General features: G+C 39.7%; 1 protein-coding gene across 23 annotated transcripts in view; it reads right to left on the reverse strand.

The window, feature by feature from the left end:
• The window catches only part of LOC129840290 (receptor-type tyrosine-protein phosphatase T-like), a 448,617-nt gene that overhangs the window by 126,327 nt on the left and 297,778 nt on the right, over positions 1-24,512 (reverse strand). For all 23 annotated transcript variants that reach the window (XM_055908070.1, XM_055908143.1, XM_055908060.1 and 20 more), the window contains 3 exons: positions 21,577-21,778; positions 13,315-13,420; positions 1,133-1,406 (listed from right to left, as the gene is read on the reverse strand). In XM_055908070.1, the coding sequence (XP_055764045.1) occupies positions 1,133-1,406; positions 13,315-13,420; positions 21,577-21,778 (582 nt within the window). The remainder of the gene's footprint in view (positions 1-1,132; positions 1,407-13,314; positions 13,421-21,576; positions 21,779-24,512) is intronic.

The following is a 24,512-nucleotide window of genomic DNA, read 5'->3' on the forward strand; positions in this document are numbered from 1 at the left end:
CTGGAAACCATGTGTTTGATATTTTTGTTACCATTTCACTTATTCCGCTACAGTTAATAGAACGAGCCCATACTCCCCAATTAAGGTGCCACAAACCTCCTGTGGTACTAGATCATATACTGAGTGTACAAAACATTATGAACACATGCTCTTTCCATGGCATAGACTGACCAGGTGACAGCTATGATCCCTTATTGATGTCACTTATATTTTCTTGAGGCAGATTTTAGAATATTCACATGAAAATATGTCGCCAATTGGATGGAAACCTAGTTAGTGAAAGACGTTTGAGTGTAATAATGAACATTATTCTTTGTCCGCCCCTTTATGAGTGCACTTTAAGTGCCGTTGAACGGTGTATGGTAGTAGGTGCCAGGCGCATCAGTTGGTGTCAAGAACTGCAACACTGCTGGGATTTTCATGCTCAACAGTTTCCTGTGTACATCAAGAATGGTCCACCACCCAAAGGACATCCAGCCAACTTGACACAACTGTGGGAAGCATTGGAGTCAACATGGGCCAACATCCCTGTGGAACGCTTTCAACTCCTTGTAGAGTCCATGCACCAACGAATTGAGGCTGTTCTGAGGGCAACTCAATATTAGGAAGGTGTTCTAAATGTTTGGTACATTCAGTGTATATCATCTTAGTTGCATTTAAAAACAGAACTAGAGTGTGCATGCACCCCGTAGTAAATTACACCGTTAAAGACTGAAATTGATATGATTCAAGATAGCATGAAAAAATGTGGTCTTTCAAGATTCAGCACTGCACACAAGAGGTGAGTAATACTAAAAGGTTGAACATCTGTATTAGGGGTGTCACCGATACCATTATCACAATACTAAATTTGTCATGGCAAAAAGATAATCACGATGCAGATTAAACTCTTTGTCTTATAAAAACCAGCTTTATGTCAAATATGGTGTGTTAAAAATGGGAAAAGGACCCCAAATGACAAAGCTTGTTTTCCTCAAGAAATTAAGTAGTTTCATGTTTTATTTGCTTGTCATGATACTTCTGAGTATCATGATTATGGTATCGTGACAACCATAATCTGCATCTAGACATCATACAACAGTGAGGGACAATGAACAGTGATGGACCTTGAAAAGATTGTATGACTACTCACCCCATTGGCTTTGCTCAGGGCTTGGAAGTAAATGCTGTAGCTTTTGGCTGGAGAGAGAGGGGGGTTCCAGTAGCCATTGTAGGTCTTGTTGTCACCTACGCTGAAAGGCTGCACCACAGTCAGGTATGTAGGCGGGAGCTCCGCTGCAAAGTAGTGAGGCAAATCCAAGATGGAGGCATTCTTGAAGCTGACCGGGACGGAGAAGCACTCCAGCACGTCGGCCGCCCGCCGCACCTTCTGCTTGCGTTCCTCTTTCACAACCAGCTGATAGACACTGGGGAGAGAGAGCAGAGGGCAAAGGTCCTCATCAGAGGGCTCACCAGGGGCTGTATTTATCAAGTGTCTCAGAGTAGTAGTGCCAATCACAATGAATACGATTACATAGACACCTGATCCTGTATCATCACTCCAACTCGGCGATGCTTGATACATACGGCCTCAACTCAACGCTGGGTTTCCATAAGAAATGGCTTCAATGTTCATTTAAAAATGTATTCGTAAAAAGTATTACATTTAATAAGGAACCACCTAATGTGTGACTATATCCATACTGTTGTAAATACAGTATGTGTTTGTAGTCTGTGTCAGGTCAGTTCAAAGCTTCATACAAAGTGTTCCTGAGCAGAGGCAGGAGTGTTACTGCTGCTCTGTCTTAACCAGCCAATGAACAATTCATACCACTCCTAATCGACCACATTACTGTTTTTCAGCATTAGTTTTGCTTTACGAATAGTACGCTAATATCTCCAGCGTCAACTACATCACCTACTGAAGAAGGAGTCATCTAAAAAAGACATACTTGTGGTAACTCCGCGGAAAACGATATACTATTTTAATTAAGAACAGAAACAAAAATATAAACACTGACTTGTCCAGGGGGAGCGCAACCATTGGGCAGTCATTTCTGTGAGGGGCCAGTAGAATGAAATCTACCCTAATTGGCCAGTGGGAGCTGTCTTCATACTGGCCTTTTTGAAAGGCCCTGTCAATTTTCTTTTGAATTATACCTTTATTGAACCAGGTAGGCAAGTTGAGAACAAGTTCTCATTTACAACTGCGGCCTGGCCAAGATAAATGGGATAAACAAACGTACAGTCAATAACACAATAAAAAAATCTATATACAGTGTGTGCAAATGGAGGTAAGGAAATAAATAGGCCATAGTGGTGAAACAATTACAACTTAGCAATTAAACACTGGAGTGATAGATGTGCAGAAGATGAATGTGCAAGTAGAGATACTGGGGTGCAAATGAGCAAAAAAAAAATAACAATATTGGGATGAGATAGTTGGGTGGGCTATTTACAGATGGGCTGTGTACAGGTGCAATGACCGGTAACCTGCTCTGACAGCTGATGCTTAAAGTTAGTGAGGGAGATATAAGACTACAGCTTCAGGGATTTTTGCAATTTGTTCCAGTCATTGGCAGCAGAGAACTGGAAGGAAAGGCAGCCAAAGGAGGATTTGGCTTGGGGATGACTAGTGAAATATACAGTTGAAGTCGGAAGTTTACATACCTTGGCCAAATACATTTAAAACTCAGTTTTTCACAATTCCTGACATTTAATCCAAGTAAGAATTCCCTGTCTTAGGTCAGTTAGGATCACCACTTTATTTTATGAACGTGAAATGTCAGAATAATAGAGAGAATGATTTATTTCAGCTTGTATTTCTTTCCCACATTCCCAGTAGGTCAAAATATTACATACACTCAATTAGTATTTGGTAGCATTGCCTTTAAATTGTGGGTCAAACTTCTCGTGTAGACTTCCACAAGCTTCCCACAATAAGTTGTGTGAACGTTGGCCCATTCCTCCTGACAGAGCTGGTGTAACGGAGTCAGGTTTGTTGGCCTCCTTGCTCGCACATGCTTTTTCAGTTCTGCCCACAAAATCTCTATAGGATTGAGGTCAGGGCTTTGTGATGGCTACTCCAATACCTTGACTTTGTTGTCCTTAAGCCATTTTGCCACAACTTTGGAAGTATGCTTCCGGTAATTGTCTATTTGGAAGACCCATTTGCGACCAAGCTTTAACTTCCTGACTGATGTCTTGAGATGCTGTTTCAATATATCCATATAATTTTCCTCCCTCATGATGCTATCTATTTTGTGAAGTGCACCAGTCCCTCCTGCAGCAAAGCACCCCCACAACATGATGCTGCCACCCCCGTGCTTCACGGTGTTCACGGTGTTCTTCAGCTTGCAAGCCGCCCCCTTTTTCCTCCAAACATAACGATGGTCATTATGGCCAAACAGTTCTATTTTTGTTTCATCAGACCAGAGGACATTTCTCCAAAAAGTATGATCTTTGTCCCCATGTGCACTTCTAAACCGTTCCCTGGCTTTTTATGGCAGTTATGTAGCAGTGGCTTCTTCCTTGGTGAGTGGCCTTTCAGGTTATGTCGATATAGGACTGTTTCTACTGTGGATATAGATACTTTTGTGCCTGTTTCCTCCACCATCTTCACAAGGTCCTTTACTGTTGTTCTGGGATTGATTTGCACCTTTCGCACCAAAGTACGTTAATCTCTAGAACACAGAACGTGTCTCCTTCTTGAGAGGTATGACGGCTGCATGGTCCCATGGTGTTTATACTTGCGTACTATTGTTTGTACAGATGAACATGGTGGTACCTTCAGGCGATTGGAAATTGTTCCCAAGGATGAACCAGACTCGTCGAGGTCTACAATTGTCTTTCTGAGGCCTTGTCTGATTTCTTTTGATTTTCACATGATGTCAAGCAAAGAGGCACTGAGTTTGAAGGTGGGCCTTGAAATACATCCACAGGTACACCTCCAATTGACTCAAATTATGTCAATTAGCCTATCAGAAGCTTCTAAAGCCATGACATAATTTTCTGGAATTTTCCAAGCTGTTTAAAGGCACAGTCAACTTAGTGTATGTAAACTTCTGATCCACTGGAATTGTGATACAGTGAATTATAAGTGACATAATCTGTCTGTAAACAATTGTGGAAAAATTAGATGTCCTAACCGACTAGTCAAAACCATAGTTTATTAGCAAGAAATTTGTGGAGTGGTTGAAAAACGAGTTTTAATGACGCCAACCTAAGTGTATGTAAACTTCCGACTTCAACTGTACCTGCTGGAGCGCGTGCTACGGGCGGGTGCTGCTATGGTGACCAGTGAGCTGAGATAAGGCAGGGATTTACCTAGCAAAGACTTATAGATGACCTGGAGCCAGTGGGTTTAGCGACGCATATCAAGCAAGGACCAGCCAACGAGAGCATACAGGTCGCAGTGGTGGGTAGTATATGGGGCTTAGGTGACAAAACAGATGGCACTGTGATAGACTACATAGACTGTGATAGGCACTGTGATAGACAATAGAGACGAAGGTAATTTAAAAAAAAAAACATTTATTTAACCTTTATTTAACTAGGCAAGTCAGTTAAGAACAAATTCTTATTTACAATGACTGCCTGCCCCGGCCAAACCCGGAAGAGGCTGGGCCAATTGTGCGCTGCCCTATGGGACTCCCAATCACATCCGGATGTGATACAGCCTGGATGAGAGGGTTTGTTGCTGCGCCGGGGGTCTTGATTGGATAAGGACTTATTTTGAGACACTGGACGCTATAGTGGTTGTCCGCAATTACGTCCAGCTATGCCAAGAACACACTGCACAATTATATGCAATTAGGGAAATGTATGTTTCTGTAAAGACTAGGGCAAATTATCCTAGCATCTAATTTGGAATCTTTCATATGGGATAACTGCTGATGACCAAAGGAGAGTGCACTTTTGTTTTCTCTGACAGCAAATATCCAATTTAAGCTAATGGCTTTCAGACACCAAACAAGTGCGGTGGAAAAATGGCTTGTTTGCGTCTGTGTGTGCAGGATGGACATAACAACATGATGTCTGATCATGTCGTGACCTTTTTTGTAAACAAACATTTCCGTGAACCCCTTACACTCGTGGAAATTGGCCTATATGGATGAGGCCAAATTGAAATGTTTCTAACCGAAGGACTATAAAAAGCAAATGCATGACCATAGTAGCAATTGAAAGAGAACACTTTGGAGGTTATCAGGAAATGATCAGGCCAAAGACGAGGACACAACAGTTCACCTGAAACAAAACGGAATCCAAACATTAAACTGTTGATTTTATGTATATTTTACATTATCTGTACTTTTCACAGAATTTGTCAATAACAAAATCAGAAAATAATCTGGATATGTTCAGTAACATAATAAGAACGACCATAAACCTTGATACTGTAAATGTCAAGTTCACATTTGGACTCACGAGTGTTTGGTTTGCTTGTTTAAAATTAGAGCGGTATTCATTTTGATGCTAAATGTCTCATCTTTTAGAACACATTGACTCCTCTCTATTTACAGCATTTCCCTCACTCAGACATAACAAATGTGCAAAAGTATCCCAATTAGCAGGAGGGATGGGAGAATCTTCTTGTATTGCGCGGTGCTCAAGTTTATAACGGTTGTCAGCTAAAACCCATACAACGCTGTGAAGCCGAGAATGTCAGCTCTGACGTCATGTATAGCATGTTACTGTACAGCAACTGCATTCCAATTTAGGCGCTTATCAATGATAGAATCAGCAATTTTCAACCCGTATTCGAGACAACAAGGTCTGTGAGTGGAAAGGGCTACAGCTGTAGAGTCCAGAGCTTTTATGTTCTGGAGACAATTTAAAGCATTATCTGTATGTGAAATTTAGGCTACCGTACTTACCATGTAATGACCTGTTTTCAACATGAGGCAATGAAGCCCATGCACATGTGGTAGCACTTAGGGGCATATTTGAAGTGTTTATAAAATTATTTAGTAGTTGATACATCAAATAAATAAATAGAGCATATGAATAATATGTATTATATTTAACCTCTATGATATACAGTGCATTCGGAAAGTATATCGACAATATATCACTTTTTCCAAATTTTTGTTACGTTACAGCCTTATTCTAAAATGGATTAAATCAAATATTTTCCTCTTTAATCGACACACTATAACCCATAATGACAGCAATACATTATTTACATAAGTATTCCCATCCTTCGCTATGAGACTCGAAATTGAGCATTCGGTTTCCATTGGTCATCCTTGAGATGTTTCTACAACTTATTTGGAGTCCACCTGTGATAAATTCAATGATTTGGAAAGGCACACACCTGTCTATATAAGGTCCCACAGTTGACAGTGCATGTCAGAGAAAAAAACAAGCTGTGAGGTCTAAGGAATTGTTCGTAGAGTTCCGAGACAGGATTGTGTTGAGGCACCGATCTGGGGAAGAGTATCAGAAAATGTCTGCAGCATTGACGGTCCACAAGAACACAGTGACCTCCATCATTCTTAAAAGGAAGAAAATTGGAACCACCAAGACTCTTCCTAGAGCTGACCGCCCGGCCAAACTGAGCAATCGGGGGAGAAGGGCCTTGGTCAGGGAGGTGACCAAGAACCCGATGGTCACTCTGACAGAGCTCCAGAGTTCCTCTGTGGAGATGGGAGAACCTTCCAGGACAACCATTTCTGCAGCACTCCACCAATCAGGCCTTTATGGTAGAGTGGCCAGATGGAAGCCACTCCTCAGTAAAGGCACATGACAGCCCGCTTGGAGTTTGCCAAAAGGCACCTAAAGGACTCTCAGACCACGAGAAACAAGATTCTCTGGGCTGATGAAACCAAGATTGAACTCTTTGGCCTGAATGCTAACAACACGTCTGGAGGAAATAAAGCACTGTAAATCTCCCAAAAAATATATATTTTAGAGGTACTATGAAAATGAAAGAATGCTGTATACCCATATTGCCCTTCTGTAATGGCTTTCGTCGGTAGAAGGAGAGGCGGACCAAAGCGCAGCGTGGTATGTATCCATATTTATTAGAATACTTCTTCAAGACGAACAAAACAATAAACAGACGAAAACCAACGAAGCTACAGTCCTGAACTAGAGAACATAAAACACATGAACGCACGAACAGGAACAATCACCCACAAACAAACAGTGAAAACAGGCTACCTTAATATGGGTCCCAATCAGAGAAAATGACAAACACCTACCTCTGATTGAGAACCATATTAGGCCAAACAACAAACCCAACATAGAAACACAAAACATAGAATGCCCACCTAGCTCATGTCCTGACCAACTAAACAAAGACTAAACAAAGGAAATAAGGTCAGGAACGTGACACCTTCAGATATTTAAATTCCATAATGCCTGAAAATATTGTTAGCCCAATAGCAAGTAAATTAGAATTTTCGTTCTAACCAAACTTGAGGTATTCTGACAGTTAACACTGGGACATAACTTCCTTCCGGGATGTTAGGTAGAGCGTAAAATGTCCTAATTCAATATGCACACACTAAACACATTTTCATGAATGTCAATGCGGTTGATGCTCCTAAAGCGGTTAAGCTGTTGTTCCAAGCCAATGGCCAGTAGTGTTTAATTGGCATAGGCTAGTATGTCGTGTCTGTTTCGTCAAGGTGCTCCCAAGTGGCGCAGCGGTCTAAGGCACAGCATCTCAGTGCTCGAGGCGTCACTACAGACCCTGGTTTGATTTCAGGCTGTATCACAACTGGCCGTGATTGGGAGTCCCATAGGGCGGTGCACAATTGGCCCAGCGTCTTCCGGGTCAGGGTTTGGCCAGGGTAGGCCGTCATTGTAAATAAGCATTTGTTCTTAACTGACTTGCTTGGTTAAATAAAGGTTAAATAAAACATTTAAAAGGTTGTGTTTTCAAAACTTGCACAAAAGGAAATGTTGAATATAACTGTGTTGCTCCACCAACTACAATACAAATGTAACATGATCCCTTAATTCATTTTGCATACAAATTGCACTTATTTGAATGACTGCTACTAATACCTCAAAACACCCACCATACCAACAATAATTCTATTTTAAATTTAATAGATTCTGTGGACTTTGGTGAACCATTTCAAGGTTGGGACACATGCGAAGTGGATGGACTTTCTGTCTTGATTTTTTTTGTATGTATATTTAATTTTTATTGGCTCATTCACCCTCTCCGGAGGACAAAACATACTTTGTTAAACATTTTAGTTTTTACAGCTATTTTGCTACATATTCGTTATTCATACATGGCACTTTTATACACAGTATTACATGAGATAAATATAGTTTGAGATACACATTACACATTAAAAGGTACTCAGATATATACGGTAGACATAATAAATTGCATTTTCAGACCCTTTCTTGATTTCCATGTGCCATATACAGTATTTTTCAACTGTGCTGTGATGTCTTAAATTAATTCTGAAAATTTCTAATTTCATAGTATTCATAGATTGTAAATTAAATATGAATATGTTTGCTAAGAGTTTTATTATATTAATTGATTGACTAAGGCTTTCCAAATTTCCAAAAGTGCTATTTGTAGGTTCGGTTTAGGTGAATGTTGTGATTTTTCAGCCACTCCTGAACCTGTGACCAGAAACATAGGGGCAATACCAGAATAAATGATCTAATGACTCTGTTTCTGCAGTGCTGAAATTGTTGTATGCCCCATATATGTAATATTATGTTGGTGGCGAGAATTGTGTATACTTTAAATTTAAAAAGTCAGTGTTCAATCAAGTGTTGTTTTGTGTGTCAGTTCATAAACTATGTGCCATAAAATTGGAACTTCGAAAATCTCTTCCCAGGTATTTTTCAACCTGTATGGCGCAGCTGTCAACATTGTGATCCTGAAATGAAACTGATATATTTTTCTATTTATGCAAGAAAATCTGCCAAATGTGTTTTTTAATTAAAACTGACTATCCTACCGATCCTTGACTTCGGCGATGTCATTTACAAAGTAGCCCCCAACACTCTACTCAGCAAACTGGATGCAGTCTACCATAGTGCCATCTGTTTTGTCACCAAAGCCCCATATACTACCCACCACTGCGACCTGTATGCTCTCGTTGGCTGGCCCTCATCACATAGCCGTCGCCAAACCCACTGACTCCAGGTCATCTATAAGTCTTTGCTAGGTAAAGCCCTGCCTTATCTCAGCTAACTGGTTACCATAGCAACACCCACCCGTAGCACGCGCTCCAGCAGGTATATTGCATTGGTCATCCCTAAAGCCAACACTTCCTTTGGCCGCCTTTCCTTCCAGTTCTCTGCTGCCAATGACTGGAACGAATTGCAAAAATCTCTGAAGCTGGAGTCTTATATCTCCCTCTTTAAATTTAAGCATCAGCTGTCAGAGCAGCTTACCAATCACTGTACCTGTACACAGCCAATCTGTAAATAGCAAACCCATCTACCTCATCCTCATATTATTACTTACCCTCTTACCCTCTTGCTCTTTTGCATCCCAGTATCTCTACTTGCACATCATCATCTGCACATCTATCACTCCAGTATTAATGCTAAATTGTAATTATTACACCTCTATTGCGTATTTATTGCCTACCTACCCCTACTCTTCTACATTTGCACACACTGTACACAGATTTTTCTATTTTTCTTTTCTATTGTGTTATTGACTGTACGTTTGTTTATGTGTAACTCTGTGTTGTTATTTTGGTCGCACTGCTTTGCTTCATCTTGGTCAGGTCGCAGTTGTAAATGAGAACTTGTTCTCAAGTGGCATACCTGGTTAAATAAAGGTTAAATAAAATAAAAATATATTTTTTTAAACATTCACATAATTTCTGTGTGTGTGACAACTCCACCATTCATATTCATAATATCATGAATGATCTAGACCCTCAATGAGACTGTGTAGTAATCCAGATTGCAGACTTAAGAGAAAACTTGAGTCATTGGCATACATTGACACGTTTGTTTTAAAGCCCTGGACTTTTAACCCCTTAATATTTTTCTTAGATCTGATTTTAATAGCTAACATTCCGGTGGTTATAACAAATAGAAAAGGAGAAAGTGGACAACCTTGTTTAACTCCTATTGACAGTTCAATACTTTCTGAGAAGTAACCATTATTCACTATTTTACACCTGGGGTTGCTATAAATAACTTTAACCCATTGTATAAGAGATTTTCCAAAATTAAAATAGTCCAGGCATGTATAAACTGAGCATACAAAACATTAAGGACACCTGTTCTTTCCATGACCAGATGAATCCAGGTGAACGATATGATCCCCTATGGATGTCACAAAATCCACTTCAATCAGTGTAGTTGAATGGGAGGAGAAAGGTTAAAGAAGGATTTTTAACCATTAGACAATTGAGGCATGGATTGTGTATGTGTGCCATTCAGAGGTTGAATGGCACACAAAATATTTAAGTACCTTTGAACAGGGTATTGCAGTAGGTGCCAGGTGCACCGGTTTGTATCCCTGCGGAACGCTTTCGACAGCTTGCAGAGTCCATGCCCAGACACATTGAGTCTGTTCTGAGTAACCCAATATTAGGAAGGTGTTCTTAATGTTTTGTACAGTGTACACAAATTGTAGTCGTACTTTATCAAAGGTCTTTTCAAAATCTACTATGAAGACCAGGCCTGTTTAAAAAAAAATAATCATGTTTTCATCGTTTCAAGTAATTGTCTTATATTATCTCCAATGTATTGTTTAATGTAAAAAGACCTGTCTAATTAGGATGAATAATATCCAATAAAACCATTTTAATTATATGCGCTATGTATAGAAATGTAAAGGGCTTCCAGTTTTATAAATGGACTGGTTCTTTACACTTACCACCTGGGTCCTGTTTTAGTAATATTTAAATCAGACCATCTTGCTGTGTATTTGATAGTCTACCATTTTTATAGTCGGTAAAACATGTGAATAGTGGATCTTTGAGTATATAAAAAAATGTTTGATATACTGTAACTCAACTGGTATTCCATCAAGCCCTGGAATTTTTCCAGACTGAAAGGAATTAATTGTATCAAGAAATTCCTCCTCTGTAATTTGGCTTTCACACAAGTCTTTCTGTACAGTTATTAATTTTACACTATTATTAGGTAAACAAAGTTATCATTCAGTGGAGATGGAGGATGGAGGAGACTGAAAAGAGAAAATATTTTTAAAATATTTAGCTTCATCTTTCAAAATATCATTTGGTGATCAGAAACACTCCGTCATTTGTAACGTGTTTCTGTTTTTTATTTATTTTTTATTTAAAATTTATTTAACTAGGCAAGTCAGTTAAGAACAAATTCTTATTTACAATGACGGCCTTGGAACAGTGTGTTAACTGCCTTGTTCAGGGGCAGAACGACAGATTTTGACCTTGTCACCTCGGGGATTCGATCTAGCAACCTTTCAGTTACTGGCCCTAATGCTCTAACTACTAGGCTACCTGCCACCCCTGTCAATTCTTTGTGGATGGAAAATGGTGAAAAATGCCCCAAATACATTTTTAATCTTCATCATCGAAAGTGAAAAATAATTTGGTGCATTTGAACCATTTTCCATCCAGTATGCTTTATTTTATTAATATATTACTCTTGATCGTTCTTGAATAAGTTCCTCCAGTTCTTTATGTTTTTATTCTGTGCCTCTATGTACTGTTTTTATTGCCATCCATCTGTGGTGCTAGTTCCACTATTTCCTTTGTTAGTCTAATCTCTTTTGACCGAAATTAGGTTTTGCTTTAAAGATGAGTATTGAATTGCATGGCCTCTGAAGGCACATTCGAAAGTATCCCATACAATAAGGGGATCTGCTGTACCTAGAGTACACTACCGTTCAAAAGTTTGGGGTCACTTAGAAAGTTTCTTGTTTTTGACATAAAAGCACTTTTTTGTCCATTAAAATGACATCAAATTGATCAGAAATACACCGTAGACAATGTTGTTGTTGTAAATGACTATTGTAGCTGGAAACGGCAGATTTTTTATGGAATATCTAAATAGGAGTACAGAGGCCCATTATCAGCAACCATCACTCCTGTGTTCAAATGGCACGTTGTGTTATCTAATCCAAGTTGATCATTTTAAAAGGCTAATTGATCTTTAGAAAACCCATTTGCAACTATGTTAGCACAGCTGAAACATGTGTTTCTGATTAAAGAATCAATAAAACTGGCCTTATTTAGACTAGTTGAGTATTTGGAGCATCAGCATTTGTGGGTTCGATTACAGTTTCAAAATGGCCAGAAACAAAGTACTTTCTTCTGAAACTCATCAGTCTATTCTTATCTGAGAAATAAAGGCTATTCCAAGCGAGAAATTGCCAAGAAACTGAAGATCTCGAACAACGGGAGTGATGATTGCTGATAATGGGCAGCTGTACGCCTATTTAGATATTCCATAGAAAATCAGCTGTTTCCAGCTACAATAGTAATTTACAACATTAACAATGTCTACACTGTATTTCTAATCAATTTTATGTTATTTTAATGGACCAAAAATGTGCTTTTCTTTCAAAAACAAGGACATTTCTACGTGACACCAAACGTTTAAATTGTACTGTATGTTATGCAGGAAAAAGTCTATTAAAAGTTATAAATTATTTTGTCTTGGTTAAAAACAGCTTGTCATCCAGTAGGCTTTGATTACATTTACAATATCCCTGCTCACATGGAAATTTGGTAAGAGTTATGTGGATGCCAATTAGATGGTGGTTTGTTCACATTCTGTCTCCTATCAACACTTTTTTTAAACTTTTGGAGCCAGTGAGAAGGACACAAGAAAGTAGTCAAGATGACTAGCTTGATTAATCCTTTCTCCATGTACTGTATGCTGTATCTCACTAGCTCAGGGTTTTTAAGCCTCCATATATCCATTAGTTCTAATGTGTCCATGATATTCGTGATCTCCTTAAGTGCATGAGGGTGATAGTTTGTCGTGTGATTATGTGGACTTTGGTGATCCATTTCAAGGTTGGAATAAATGCTTGTAAATGCTTGTCTTTTTAGAGAAAGAATACTTTGGTTGAACCTTGTGCAACCTTGTGTAAATGTTAACTGCACTATCATGTGTTGTGTATTACCAATTAATTTCTTACTGTGCAGATAAGCAGTAAAAACAACCAAATATACAATCTTCCCAAACACCATTATTTTGCCAATCTGACATCTCCATAATGCTAACCCCCCAAAATGGTTAGGCTTTATGCACGAGTTTCCACATTTGAAGCAGAGAAAAACAGACTAGGTTGAAGTAAACACTTCCAAAATGGAGACACCTGGACATGTAACTAACTTACCATACTGCAGACATAATGGACCTGACTGAAGTGATGGCATAGTGTGGTACCTGACGGGAGCTCCTCTGGACTGCGCAGGCTTCAGCAGAACTGTGATGGTGGTGTCCGTCTCATTCAAAGGGGGAATGTCTGTCTCGTACTCCGGCATTGATGGGGCTAGTGGGGAAGGATTCAGAGGGTGTGAAACAGAGTTGTGTTCATAAGGGCACGCAACGGAAAAAGCAAAAATGTTTTGCAATGAAAAACAAATATGATTGAGTCTGTTTTGTTACTTTTGTTTCCTAATGAACACAACCCCTTTCGAATTATTATCTTTAAATCACACAATCAACACACTTGGTCCCCTGACATCATGAAAATAGTGGATTCAGCCCTGTGATTTCTAAAGCTAATGCACAATAGAGTATTGGCATACAGTCACAGTACCTAAACAGACCATCTCCATCTATGGATTTAAGTCAATGTTGTCCATGAAGCCATTGCTAAAGATTGACCTTTTTAAAGATGTACCCGAACACAAGCGTGTTGGTGTGAAAACTTTGCCCTGTACACGTCACGATAGTGCCATCTCTCTAAAATGTCACGTCTTCCCCAATCTTCATTATCTCCAAAACATTCATAGGACAACCTTGATTAGATAAATCGCAGCAGACTGAAATTAGAAATGGCAAAACGTTCAGGGATTCAAAGAGAATGGTGTTGATGCTGTAGGCCATCAAGGCTCTAGTCTATTGTATGACTGACAACTAAGACAGGGAATGTTAACTTTCAGAGATAACAAGATACATCCTTGATGCTTGTGTTACACCATTTCTATATATGAATGTCATTGAATGACATGGTTCAAATGAATGACGCACAATGATAAACAATTGCTCATTGTTTGTTTGCTATGTTGTGTGGATGTACAGTACCGTTCAAAAGTTTGGACACACCTACTCATTCAAAAGTTTTTCTTTATTGGTACTATTTTCTATTATTGTAGAATAATAGTGAAGACATCAAAATCATGAAATAACACATATGGAATCATATAGTAACCATAAAAGTGTTAAACAAATCAATATACATATTAGATTTTAGATTCTTCAAAGTAGCCACCCTTTTCCTTGATGACAGCTTTGCACAGTCTTGGCATTCTCTCAACCAGCTTCACCTGGAATGCTTTTCCAACAGTCGTGAAGGAGTTCCCACATATGTTACCCGTTTCAGGAAACTAGGCGTACGTCGCAAGTCACCAGAGAGGCGTTTGAACATAAAACACATTTAGGAATAAAGTTGTTAAATTACAAGCCGAGTTGGTTTAGCCAAACAAAAAGACAGGAACCTTCCCACTAGCCATGATTGGCTGAGATAATGAGTGGGCATCTTGTGTCTATAAAGTGAGCTGCTCGTTATGCGTCGATAATCCTTTCTACTGAAGTTTGTTCAAAAGATATAACGTTAGCCATGGAGAACTGCAAATGTGTTGCAACTGCTCTCAATAACATTGCTCCCCTGAATTCATTAGGATATAGACAAAGGTCAGTGGGGAAAATTTATGATGAACTACTTTCTGGAGAACAATTGTGCCATGCTGACTCTCTCTGAGCTGTGCAAACTAAATGGAAAGGATCTGCAGTCTGCCGTGAAGCTTTCATCCATGTATACTGGTACGAGTCTAGCAACAGTTGCTGATATTATACGTTTCTAATTTTGTCCGAAAGTTGTTTCATTGCAAGTTAAAGCTTGCTGTTAGCTAGCCTGCTAAAGTTGGATGGCTGACTTGCTAGCTAACATTGAACCTATTTGGTTAACTTTGGCTAACTATGACAATCAGTTTGTTTTGCTAGTACTCTATAGATTGGGATTATAGTTCATTGTTTAGCTAGCTAGCTAACGTTAAACCTCTAAACAAAAGACACCAAGTTAAAGCTTGCTGTTAGCTCACTAACTTTAGCTGAGGTTAGATTGCTGGCTTGCTAGCTAACACTAAGTTAAGTGTATGAACTGTGTGTAACGTTAGTAATGTTTTCCCGGAGTGCCATTTCGCATGGCTAATTATAGCCTAATGTTTGCTAACTAACTAGCTAACATTGAACCTATTTGGTTAACTTTAGCTAGCTATGGCAATCAGTTCGTTTCACTAGTACTCTATGGATTGGGATTAAATGTCATTGTTTAGCTGGCTAGCATGCTAGCTACATGTCTAAACAAAAGATCCTAAGTTAAAGCTTGATGTTAGCTGGCTGATGTTAGCTGGCTAACGTTAGCTGACGTTAAATGGCTGGCTAGTTAGCTAACATTACGTGTATGAACTGTGTAGTGATGTTATCTTAGAATGCCATTTCGCATCTATTGTATAATAGTGCAAAAACATTTATATCTGGAATTCGTCTTTCAGCATCAGTAGAACACGCTTCACTCTCCTCCACCAGTCATTCAAGGAGAATGGTCTAATGCCGCCCATCAAAATGAGAGCTGACCCAAGCAAGCACAGGTTACACCTGAAGCATGAGGACTTGTAGTGAGTGGTGAATTTCATCAACAACTGCGCAGAGCAAAATGTTCTGCGAAGCGTATTACCAGGATGTCACCCAGGACACAAACATTTTGGTGGAAAGCTGTTGCCATCCCATGTGACAAAAGCAGCAATGTGGCGTCTCTACAAGAAATCAATGACTCAAACACTTGGTACGTAAAGCATAAACACGTTTTTATTATTTAATTGACCTCCAACATGATTGGCACTAATTTTATTGATCTCACATGTTTTCTGTATTTTCCAGAGGTACGTGTAGTTGGGCTGTCTTCCTTTGGGCTGTGGAGAAGATTTCTGGCCCACATCTCAAGCACTAAGCCTAGGACAGACCTGTGCTGGCAGTGCCAGAGGAACAACTATCATGTCTTCAGATCTGCCAATCTGCCAGAAGCTGTTAAGTCAGCCAAGCTGAAGAAGCAAGAGCAGCATCACCTGCTTGTTCAGAGTGAGCGGTCTGTCTACCAGAAGAGGGTTGCTGACGGTAAGACCAACTGTCAAGACCTGCAGTGTTCTCTGGGGGCGCCTACTGAACCAGCAAACAAAGACATCAGGATGCATTACAGCTTTGATTTGAAGTAAGCAAAATGTCCTCCTAATATACTGATTAAGGACATAGATGGATAGATATATATACACTCAAATATATATATATATATATATATATATATATATATATATATATATATATATATATACACACACATAGAGTTGAAGTCTGAAGTTTACATACACCTTAGCCAAATACATTTAAAACTCAGTTTTTCACAATTCCTGACGTTTAATCCTAGTAAACATTCCCTGTCTTAGGTCAGTTAGGATCACCACTTTATTTTAAGAATGTGAAATGTCAGAATAATAGTAGAGAGAATGATTTATTTCAGCTTTTATTTCTTTCATCACATTCCCAGTGGGTGAGAAGTTTACATATACTCAATTAGTATTTGGTAGCATTTCCTTTAAATTGTTTAACTTGGGCCAAACATTTTGGGTAGCCTTCCACAAGCTTCCCACAATAAGTTGGGTGAATTTTGGCCCATTCCTCCTGACAGAGCTGGTGTAACTGAGTCAGGTTTGAAGGCCTCCTTGCACGCACACGCTTTTTCAGTTCTGCCGCACAAATTGTGTATGGGGTTGAGGTCAGGGTTTTGTGATGGTCACTCCAATACCTTGACTTTGCTGTCCTAAAACCATTTTGCCACAACTTTGGAAGTATGCTTGGGGTCATTGTCTATTTGGAAGACACATTTGCGACCAAGCTTTAACTTCCTGACTGATGTCTTGATGTCTTGAGATGTTGCTTAAATATATCCACATAATTGTCCTTCCTCATGATGCCATCTATTTTGTGAAGTGCACCAGTCCCTCCTGCAGCAAAGCACCCACACAACATGTTGCTGCCACCCCCGTGCTTCACGGTTGTGATGGTGTTCTTCAGCTTGCAAGCCTCCCTCTTTTTCATCCAAACATAACGATGGTCATTATGGCCAAACAGTTCTATTTTTGTTTCATCAGACCAGCGGACATTTCTCCAAAAAGTACGATCTTTCTCCCCATGTGCAGTTGCAAAGCGTAGCCTTGCTCTTTTATGGCAGTTTTGGAGCAGTGGCTTCTTCCTTGCTGAGCAGCCTTTCAGGTTATGTCAATATAGGACTCGTTTTACTGTGGATATCGATACTTTTGTACCTGTTTCCTCGAGCATCTTCACAAGGTCATTTGCTGTTGTTCTGGGATTGATTTGCACTTTTCGCACCAAAGTACGTTCATCTGTAGGAGACAGAACGTGTCTCCTTCCTGAGCAGTATGACGGCTGCGTGGTCCCATGGTGTTTATACTTGCATACTATTTTTTGTACAGATGAATGTGGTAAAATGATTTGTGTCATACACAAAGTAGATGTCCTAACCAACTTGCCAAAACTATAGTTTGTTAACAAGACATTTGCATTTGCATCAATTGTATATATATATATATATATATATATATATATATATATATATATATATATATATATATATATATATATATATATATATATATATAAATAAGAGGCAGGCAAATACCTTTCACCGAGCTGTGTAAAGACAGGGTTGAGACAATTAATTGTAATTTATCTTAATGATCTTTTGTTGTTTGCAGGTGCACTGTCCTTCTATGCAGCCAGGTCCCATCTACTTTTTAACTCCTCGCAAGTGTGGCTTGTTTTGTGTGTGCTGTGAAGGAATACCACAACAAGTCAACTACTTGATTGATGAAGGCATGTCATCCAGTAAAGGCAGCAGCGCAGTCATCAACTACATGCACCATTTCTTCACCAGCTACTGAGTTGGGGAAACACGTGTGGAACTGAATTGTGATAACTGCAGTGGCCAAAACAAGACCAAGTTCATTCACTTCCTGATCACAGGCCACACCAAGTTCGCCCCCGACCTGTGCTTCGGCCTCATCAAGCAGCGCTTCAGAAAGACCAGAGTGAACAATTTGTCTGAGATTGTGAAGGACAGCACTGTGACAGGGGTCAACATCCCACAGCTGGTTGGATTGGACGATGGTACGGTGCTGGTGGAAAGCTATGGCTGGCAACAACACCTGACTCCGTACTTCAGGCAGGTGCCACAGATCAAGTAGAACCAGCACATCAGGTGAATATAGTTTTCATTGCATTGTATGAGGTTATACTTCTTATCTAAACTTGGGAGGTGAATTGATGGTGTGCAAGGTTGTAATGTCTTCTACATTTTTTTGTTATTTCCTGTTTTACAGCTTCGATGCTCTGGAGCCTGGTGTTGTTGTCACCAAGGAGTGTTTGGACTCAGTCGGGACTAGGTTTCAGCTTATGCGCAACGCTGACATCCTTCCTCCCATAGGTGGTCTGCCTGTACAAGTACCACCTGGACTTGACACACCTAGACAAACATAACTTTTTGAGAAGATCAGGGAGTTTTGCGACAAAGAGGCTTTGGACATCACATGTCCTGCACCAAAGTCAAGGGCAGGACAGAAACAGGCTCTCCGACTTTTTCTGATATTGCTGTTATGCAAGTAACATGTGGCTGTAGAGACCCATCCACTTAGCAAGATGTGGCCAGTGGTGTAAAGTACTTAAGTAAAAATATTTTTTGAGGGTATCTGTACTTTACTATACTAACTATTTTTTTGGCAACTTTTACTTTCACTTCACCACATTCCAAAATTTTTACTCCATAAATTTTCCCCGACACCAAAAAGTACTTATTACATTTCGACAGGAAAATTGTCCAATTCACACACTTATCAAGAGAACATCCCTGGTCATCCCTACTTCATTTGATCTGGCATACTCACTAAACACAAATGCTTTGTTTGTAAATTATGTCTGAGTGTTGGAGTATGCCCTGGCTCTCCGTCAATAAAACATTTAAATTAAATTGTGCCGTCTGGTTAAATAAGGAATTTGAAATGATTTATGCTTTTATTTTTGATACTTAAGTACATTTTAGCAATTACACTTACTTTTGATACTTAAGTATTTTTAAAACAAAATACTTTTAGACTTTTACTCAAGTAGTATTTTACTGGGTGACTTACTTTTGACAGATTCTCTATTAGGGTATCTTTACTTTTACTCAAGTAAGACAATTTAGTACTTTTTCCACCACTGGATGTGGCTGGGGGTTATAGCATTTATTTCACTTGACCCATCAATTTAGACAATTGTGTCTGGGTAAGCGTAATCTAATATTTAATCTGGACACTTTCTGTTTACCTGTATAATATCCATATTGTAGGCTACAACTTTTACCACTTTTAATCTTAATCTTTAATACACTACTCACTGTTAGCACATTACCTCACATCTGAATCCTTAAAGAGATGGGTGGGGCTGGCTTAACAGGGTGTGAACAATGCCAAATGGGTGTAGACAAAGGAGAGCTCTCCAGTAGGTACCAAAAATTCAAAGGCCGTATTCTCAAAAGTGAGTTTACAAGTTTATCAACTTTCAAATTACTTTCCCATTGTTCCTCAAATGCAGTGTATGATATAACATTTTGTAGCTACAAGTCTCTACTTTTATCCAATGTAAAAAACACTATTTCAAATTTTGCTACATAAGACCGATTTGAGCCGGTTGATCACATATGCTGAGCACTTGTTGGCTGCTTTTCCTTCACTCTGCGGTTCAACTCAATTGAGATGGGTTGAGGTCGGGTGATTGTGAGGGCCAGGTTATCTGATGCAGCACTCCATCACTCTCCTTCTTGGTCAAATAGCCCTTACACAGCCTGGAGGTGTGTTGGGTCATTGTCCCTGCAGCAATTCAGCTTGGAAGGCCTGATTCACACAGTGTCCTCTGAACAGTTGATGTTGAGAAGTGTCTACTTGAACTCTGTAAAGCATTTATTTGGGCTGCAATTTCTGAGGCTGGTAATTCTAAGGAACTTATCCTCTGCAGCAGAGATAACTCTGGGTCTTCCTTTCCTGTGGAGGTCCTCATGAGTGCCAGTTTCATCATAGCGCTTGATGGTTTTTGCGACTGCACTTGAAGAAACTTTCAAAGTTCTTGAAATTCTCCGGATTGACTGACCTTCATGTCTTAAAGTAATGATTGACTGTCGTTTCTATTTGGTTATTTGACCTGTTCTGCCATAATATAGACTTGGTCTTTTACCATATAGGGCTATCTTCTGTATACCACCCCTACCTTGTCACAACACAACTGGTTGGCTCAAACGCAGTAAGAAGGAAAGAAATTCCACTAATTAACGTTTAACAAGGCACACCTGTCAACTGAACTACATTCCAAGTGACTACCTCATGAGGCTTGTTGAGAGAATGCCAAGAGTGTGCAAAGCTGTCATCAAGGCAAATGGTGGTTACTTTGAAGAATCTCAAATATAAAATATATTTTGATTTGTTTGAAACCTTTTGGGTTACTGCAGTACATGATTCCATTTGTGTTATTTCATAGTTTTGATGTCTTCACTATTATTCTACAATTTAGAAAATTGTAAAAATAAAGAAAAACCCTTGAATGAGTAGGTGTGTCCAAACTCTTGACTGGTACTGCATGTATCACAACTAAATTTACATAAACAATTCTAAATTAAGCATATAGGAGTACCTGTATCTTTGTTAACCGCTCAACACAGAATAGCCGCATGTGCACCCCGCCTCAAATCGTTTGGAGAAATATCCTTTATTTTTTATTCAGCTATGTTCAATTGTATTCTTCATACTTTAAAATAATAGAAAATAATGCCACGGAATTCTAAGCAAATATTGTCTGCTAAATGAACTAGTGTAGCACACAGCCATATGGCATAACCAGATCAGGGCCTAACATAAGGACAAGTTTTCTTCATATCATGTTTCTTTTGACCTGTCTAAAATAAATAATGGATTTATTGTGATGGTGTAGGCTATATTACATGTATTTATTAGACTTGCAGATGTTCCAATGGTCTGCATCAGTGGCTTGTATGCTACGCGTGGAAGCCAGGCGATGCTAAATGTGTTTATGTTAATTAAAGGTCAATTACCGTGAGACCGGCAGTTATTTGCTTGACAATCACCAGCTGACAAAATGTCGGGACCACCACAGCTCTAGTCAGATGTGGCATTTGACAATGTCAGTGTTTTTTTTTGTTTTTTTTACAAAGCAAAAAAACAAAAAATGAAAAGAACAAAACTGCTATAGTAAAATGGTGCATGTATCATGTCATTTATGTCATATTGCTTGCAGCTGTATGTATGTGAATTTAGGATACCAATGAAACATCACTACTACTATCTGCTCTGAACAAGTATCCCTCACCTGCTATCTTGGTGGCGATGCGGGTGGTTACAGGGGGTCCAAAGCCTTTGTTGGTGCTGGCTTTGAGGGTGAAGAAGTAGGTGGTGCCCGGGTAGAGCCCCATAAACAGGTGTTGGGTCTCGTTGCGTAACTTGAACACCCTGCCACGCTGGGTGGTCAGGTCTGCACTGGGGTCCAAGGAGCTCAGAGCCTTATAGGTGATCTGTAAGAGCAGAGTGAAAAATGTAACACCATCTATAAACTCCTTAAAAAAAGAAATGTCCTCTCACTGTCAACTGTGTTGATTTTCAGAAAACTTAACATGTGTAAATATTTCTATTAACATAACAAGATGGAAAAAAATTGACAAACTGAACAAGTTTCACAGACATGTGACTAACAGAAGTGTAATAATGTGTCCCTGAACAAAGGAGGGATCAAAATCAAAAGTAACAGTCAGTATCTGGTGTGGCCACCAGCTGTATTAAGTAGTGCAGTGCATCTCCTCCTCATGGACTGCACCAGAATTGCCAGTTCTTGCTGTGAGATGTTACCCCACTCTTCCACCAAGGCACCTGCAAGTTCCCAGACATTTCTGGGGGGAATGGCCCTAGCACTCACCCTCCGATCCAGTAGGTCCCAGACGTTCTCAATGGGATTGAGATCCGGGCTCTTCGCTGTCCATGGCAGAACACTGACATTCCTATATTGCAGGAAATCCCGCACAGAACGAGCAGTATGGCTGGTGGCATTGTCAGGCTGGAGGGTCATGTCAGGATGAGCATGTAGGAATGGTAAGGGAGGAGGATGTCTTCCCTGTAACGCACAGCGATAAGATTGCCTGCAATGACAACAAGCTCAGCCCGATGATGCTGTGACACACCGCCCCAGACCATGACGGACCCTCCACCTCCAAATTGATCCCGCTCCAGAGTACAGGCCTCGGTGTAACGCTCATTCCTTCAACGATAAACGCAAATCCGACCATCACCCCTGGTGAGACAAAACCGCGACTTGTCATTGAAGAGCACTTTTTGCCAGTCCTGTCTGGTCCAGCGACGGTGGGTTTGTGCCCATAGGCAACGTTGTTGCCGGTGATGTCTGGTGAGGACCTGCCTTACGACAGGCTTCCAGCTTCTCTCAGCCTATTGTGGACAGTCTGAGCACTGATGGAGGGATTGTGCGTTCCTGGTGTAACTCGGGCAGTTGTTGTTGCCATCTTGTACCTGTCCCGCAGGTGTGATGTTCGGATCCTGTGCAGGTGTTGTTACACGTAGTCGGCCACTGCAAGGACGATCAGCTGTCCGTCCTGTTTCCCTGTAGCGCTGTCTTAGGCGTCTCACTGTACGGACATTGCAATTTATTGCCCTGGCCACATCTGCAGTCCTCTTGCCTCCTTCCAGCATGCCTAAGGCACGTTCACACAGATGAGCAGGGACCCTGGGTATCTTTCTTTAGTTTCAGTCAGTAGAAAGGCCTTTTTAGTGGCTTAAGTTTTCATAACTGTGACCATAATTGCCTACCGTCTGTAAGCTGTTAGTTTCTTAACCTCCATTCCACAGGTGCATGTTCATTAATTGTTCTTGTTTTTTTGTTTTTTTTAACCTTTATTTATACAGGTTTTTCTCAATGTTTAGTAACAGAAGTCAGAAGAACCACCGAGAACTTGTCTTTTACGTATACAGCAACACCATCACTCTTAGATTTACGATCTGTACGAAAAACTTTGTAACCATTTATGGCAATATTTTTTTGTCTGTAATAGATTTTTTAAGTCAGGTTTCAGAAAGCATAAATACATCAGGGTCGGCAGATTTTATCCATATATTCACAAAATCAAGCTTCGGCAGAAGACTTCTTCATTGAACAAGCATGGGAAACAGTGTTAAAACCCTTTACAATGAAGATCTGTGAAGTTATTTGGATTTCTTTGAATTATCTTTGAAAAACAGGGTCCGGACTTAATTTTTTTGATGAGTTTATTATGAACAAAATGCTTTTAAAGGTCCAATGGAGCCAATTTTATCTCAATATCAAATCATTTCTGGGTAACAATGAAGTTCCTAACTGTGATTGTTTTCAATTAAAATTGTCAAAAATAAACACAAATCATTTTTTTATCATAATTTTCACAGTATTATTCCAACCTCAGTGTGGAAATATTTACAATATACAACACAGGAAACTCAAACACAGTTGGTTCATAGACTGTGTCATGGCGTTGCCCTGTTGGGTCAAATGGAATTGTTGTGCAATTTAAATGTTTAAATATGTGAATAGATTCAATGTAATTTTAGCCTCCTAAATAGGCGCACGTGTCCTAGGAAAGGACAGACAATCTCCTAAGAACGACAGGGTACTTCAACGTATCCGTTGTACAACACTACGACCAGAAATATTCTTCAAAGAACAATGGGGATCTCTGCTGGGCAAACCCGTCTTCCATCTTCGATCCATCTATCGAAGCGCAGCTCAGAGTAAATATATGTCTTACATTTTCTTTTTCCGAATGGGCGGTTATTAGAATGCATAAGAGTCTGTGTTTACGGTAATATAGCTTCTCAAGGTCCGATAGAGACCCAATTCCTTTGTCCCTCAGCCTTCCCGCGCTTTCATTCGAACCCAATCCCTCCTTTGTGTAACCAGCCGTCATATTGGGTTAGTCATCTAGGGACTTTTCCTGACATGATTATAAATCGATGTATGATCTATCCTGTGTATATACATGTATTTCTGTGTGATTATTTAGGTATTTAGTAAATAATAATTAAGCCAATTTGTGTATTGCTGATAAAACTTGCTTGCCATGGCTCGTGCAGATAACTAAGTACTTTAGGAGAATCAGAATGAGACTCAATAAGGTGACGATTAATAATTGACTGCTATTGATATAAAATATCTTCAGAAGACAGCAACTCTATAAACACTCTTCCGTGGTGCCCCAAGTTATTAATTAG

This window comes from Salvelinus fontinalis, chromosome 3 (assembly GCF_029448725.1).
Source record: "Salvelinus fontinalis isolate EN_2023a chromosome 3, ASM2944872v1, whole genome shotgun sequence".
NCBI lineage: Eukaryota > Metazoa > Chordata > Actinopteri > Salmoniformes > Salmonidae > Salvelinus > Salvelinus fontinalis.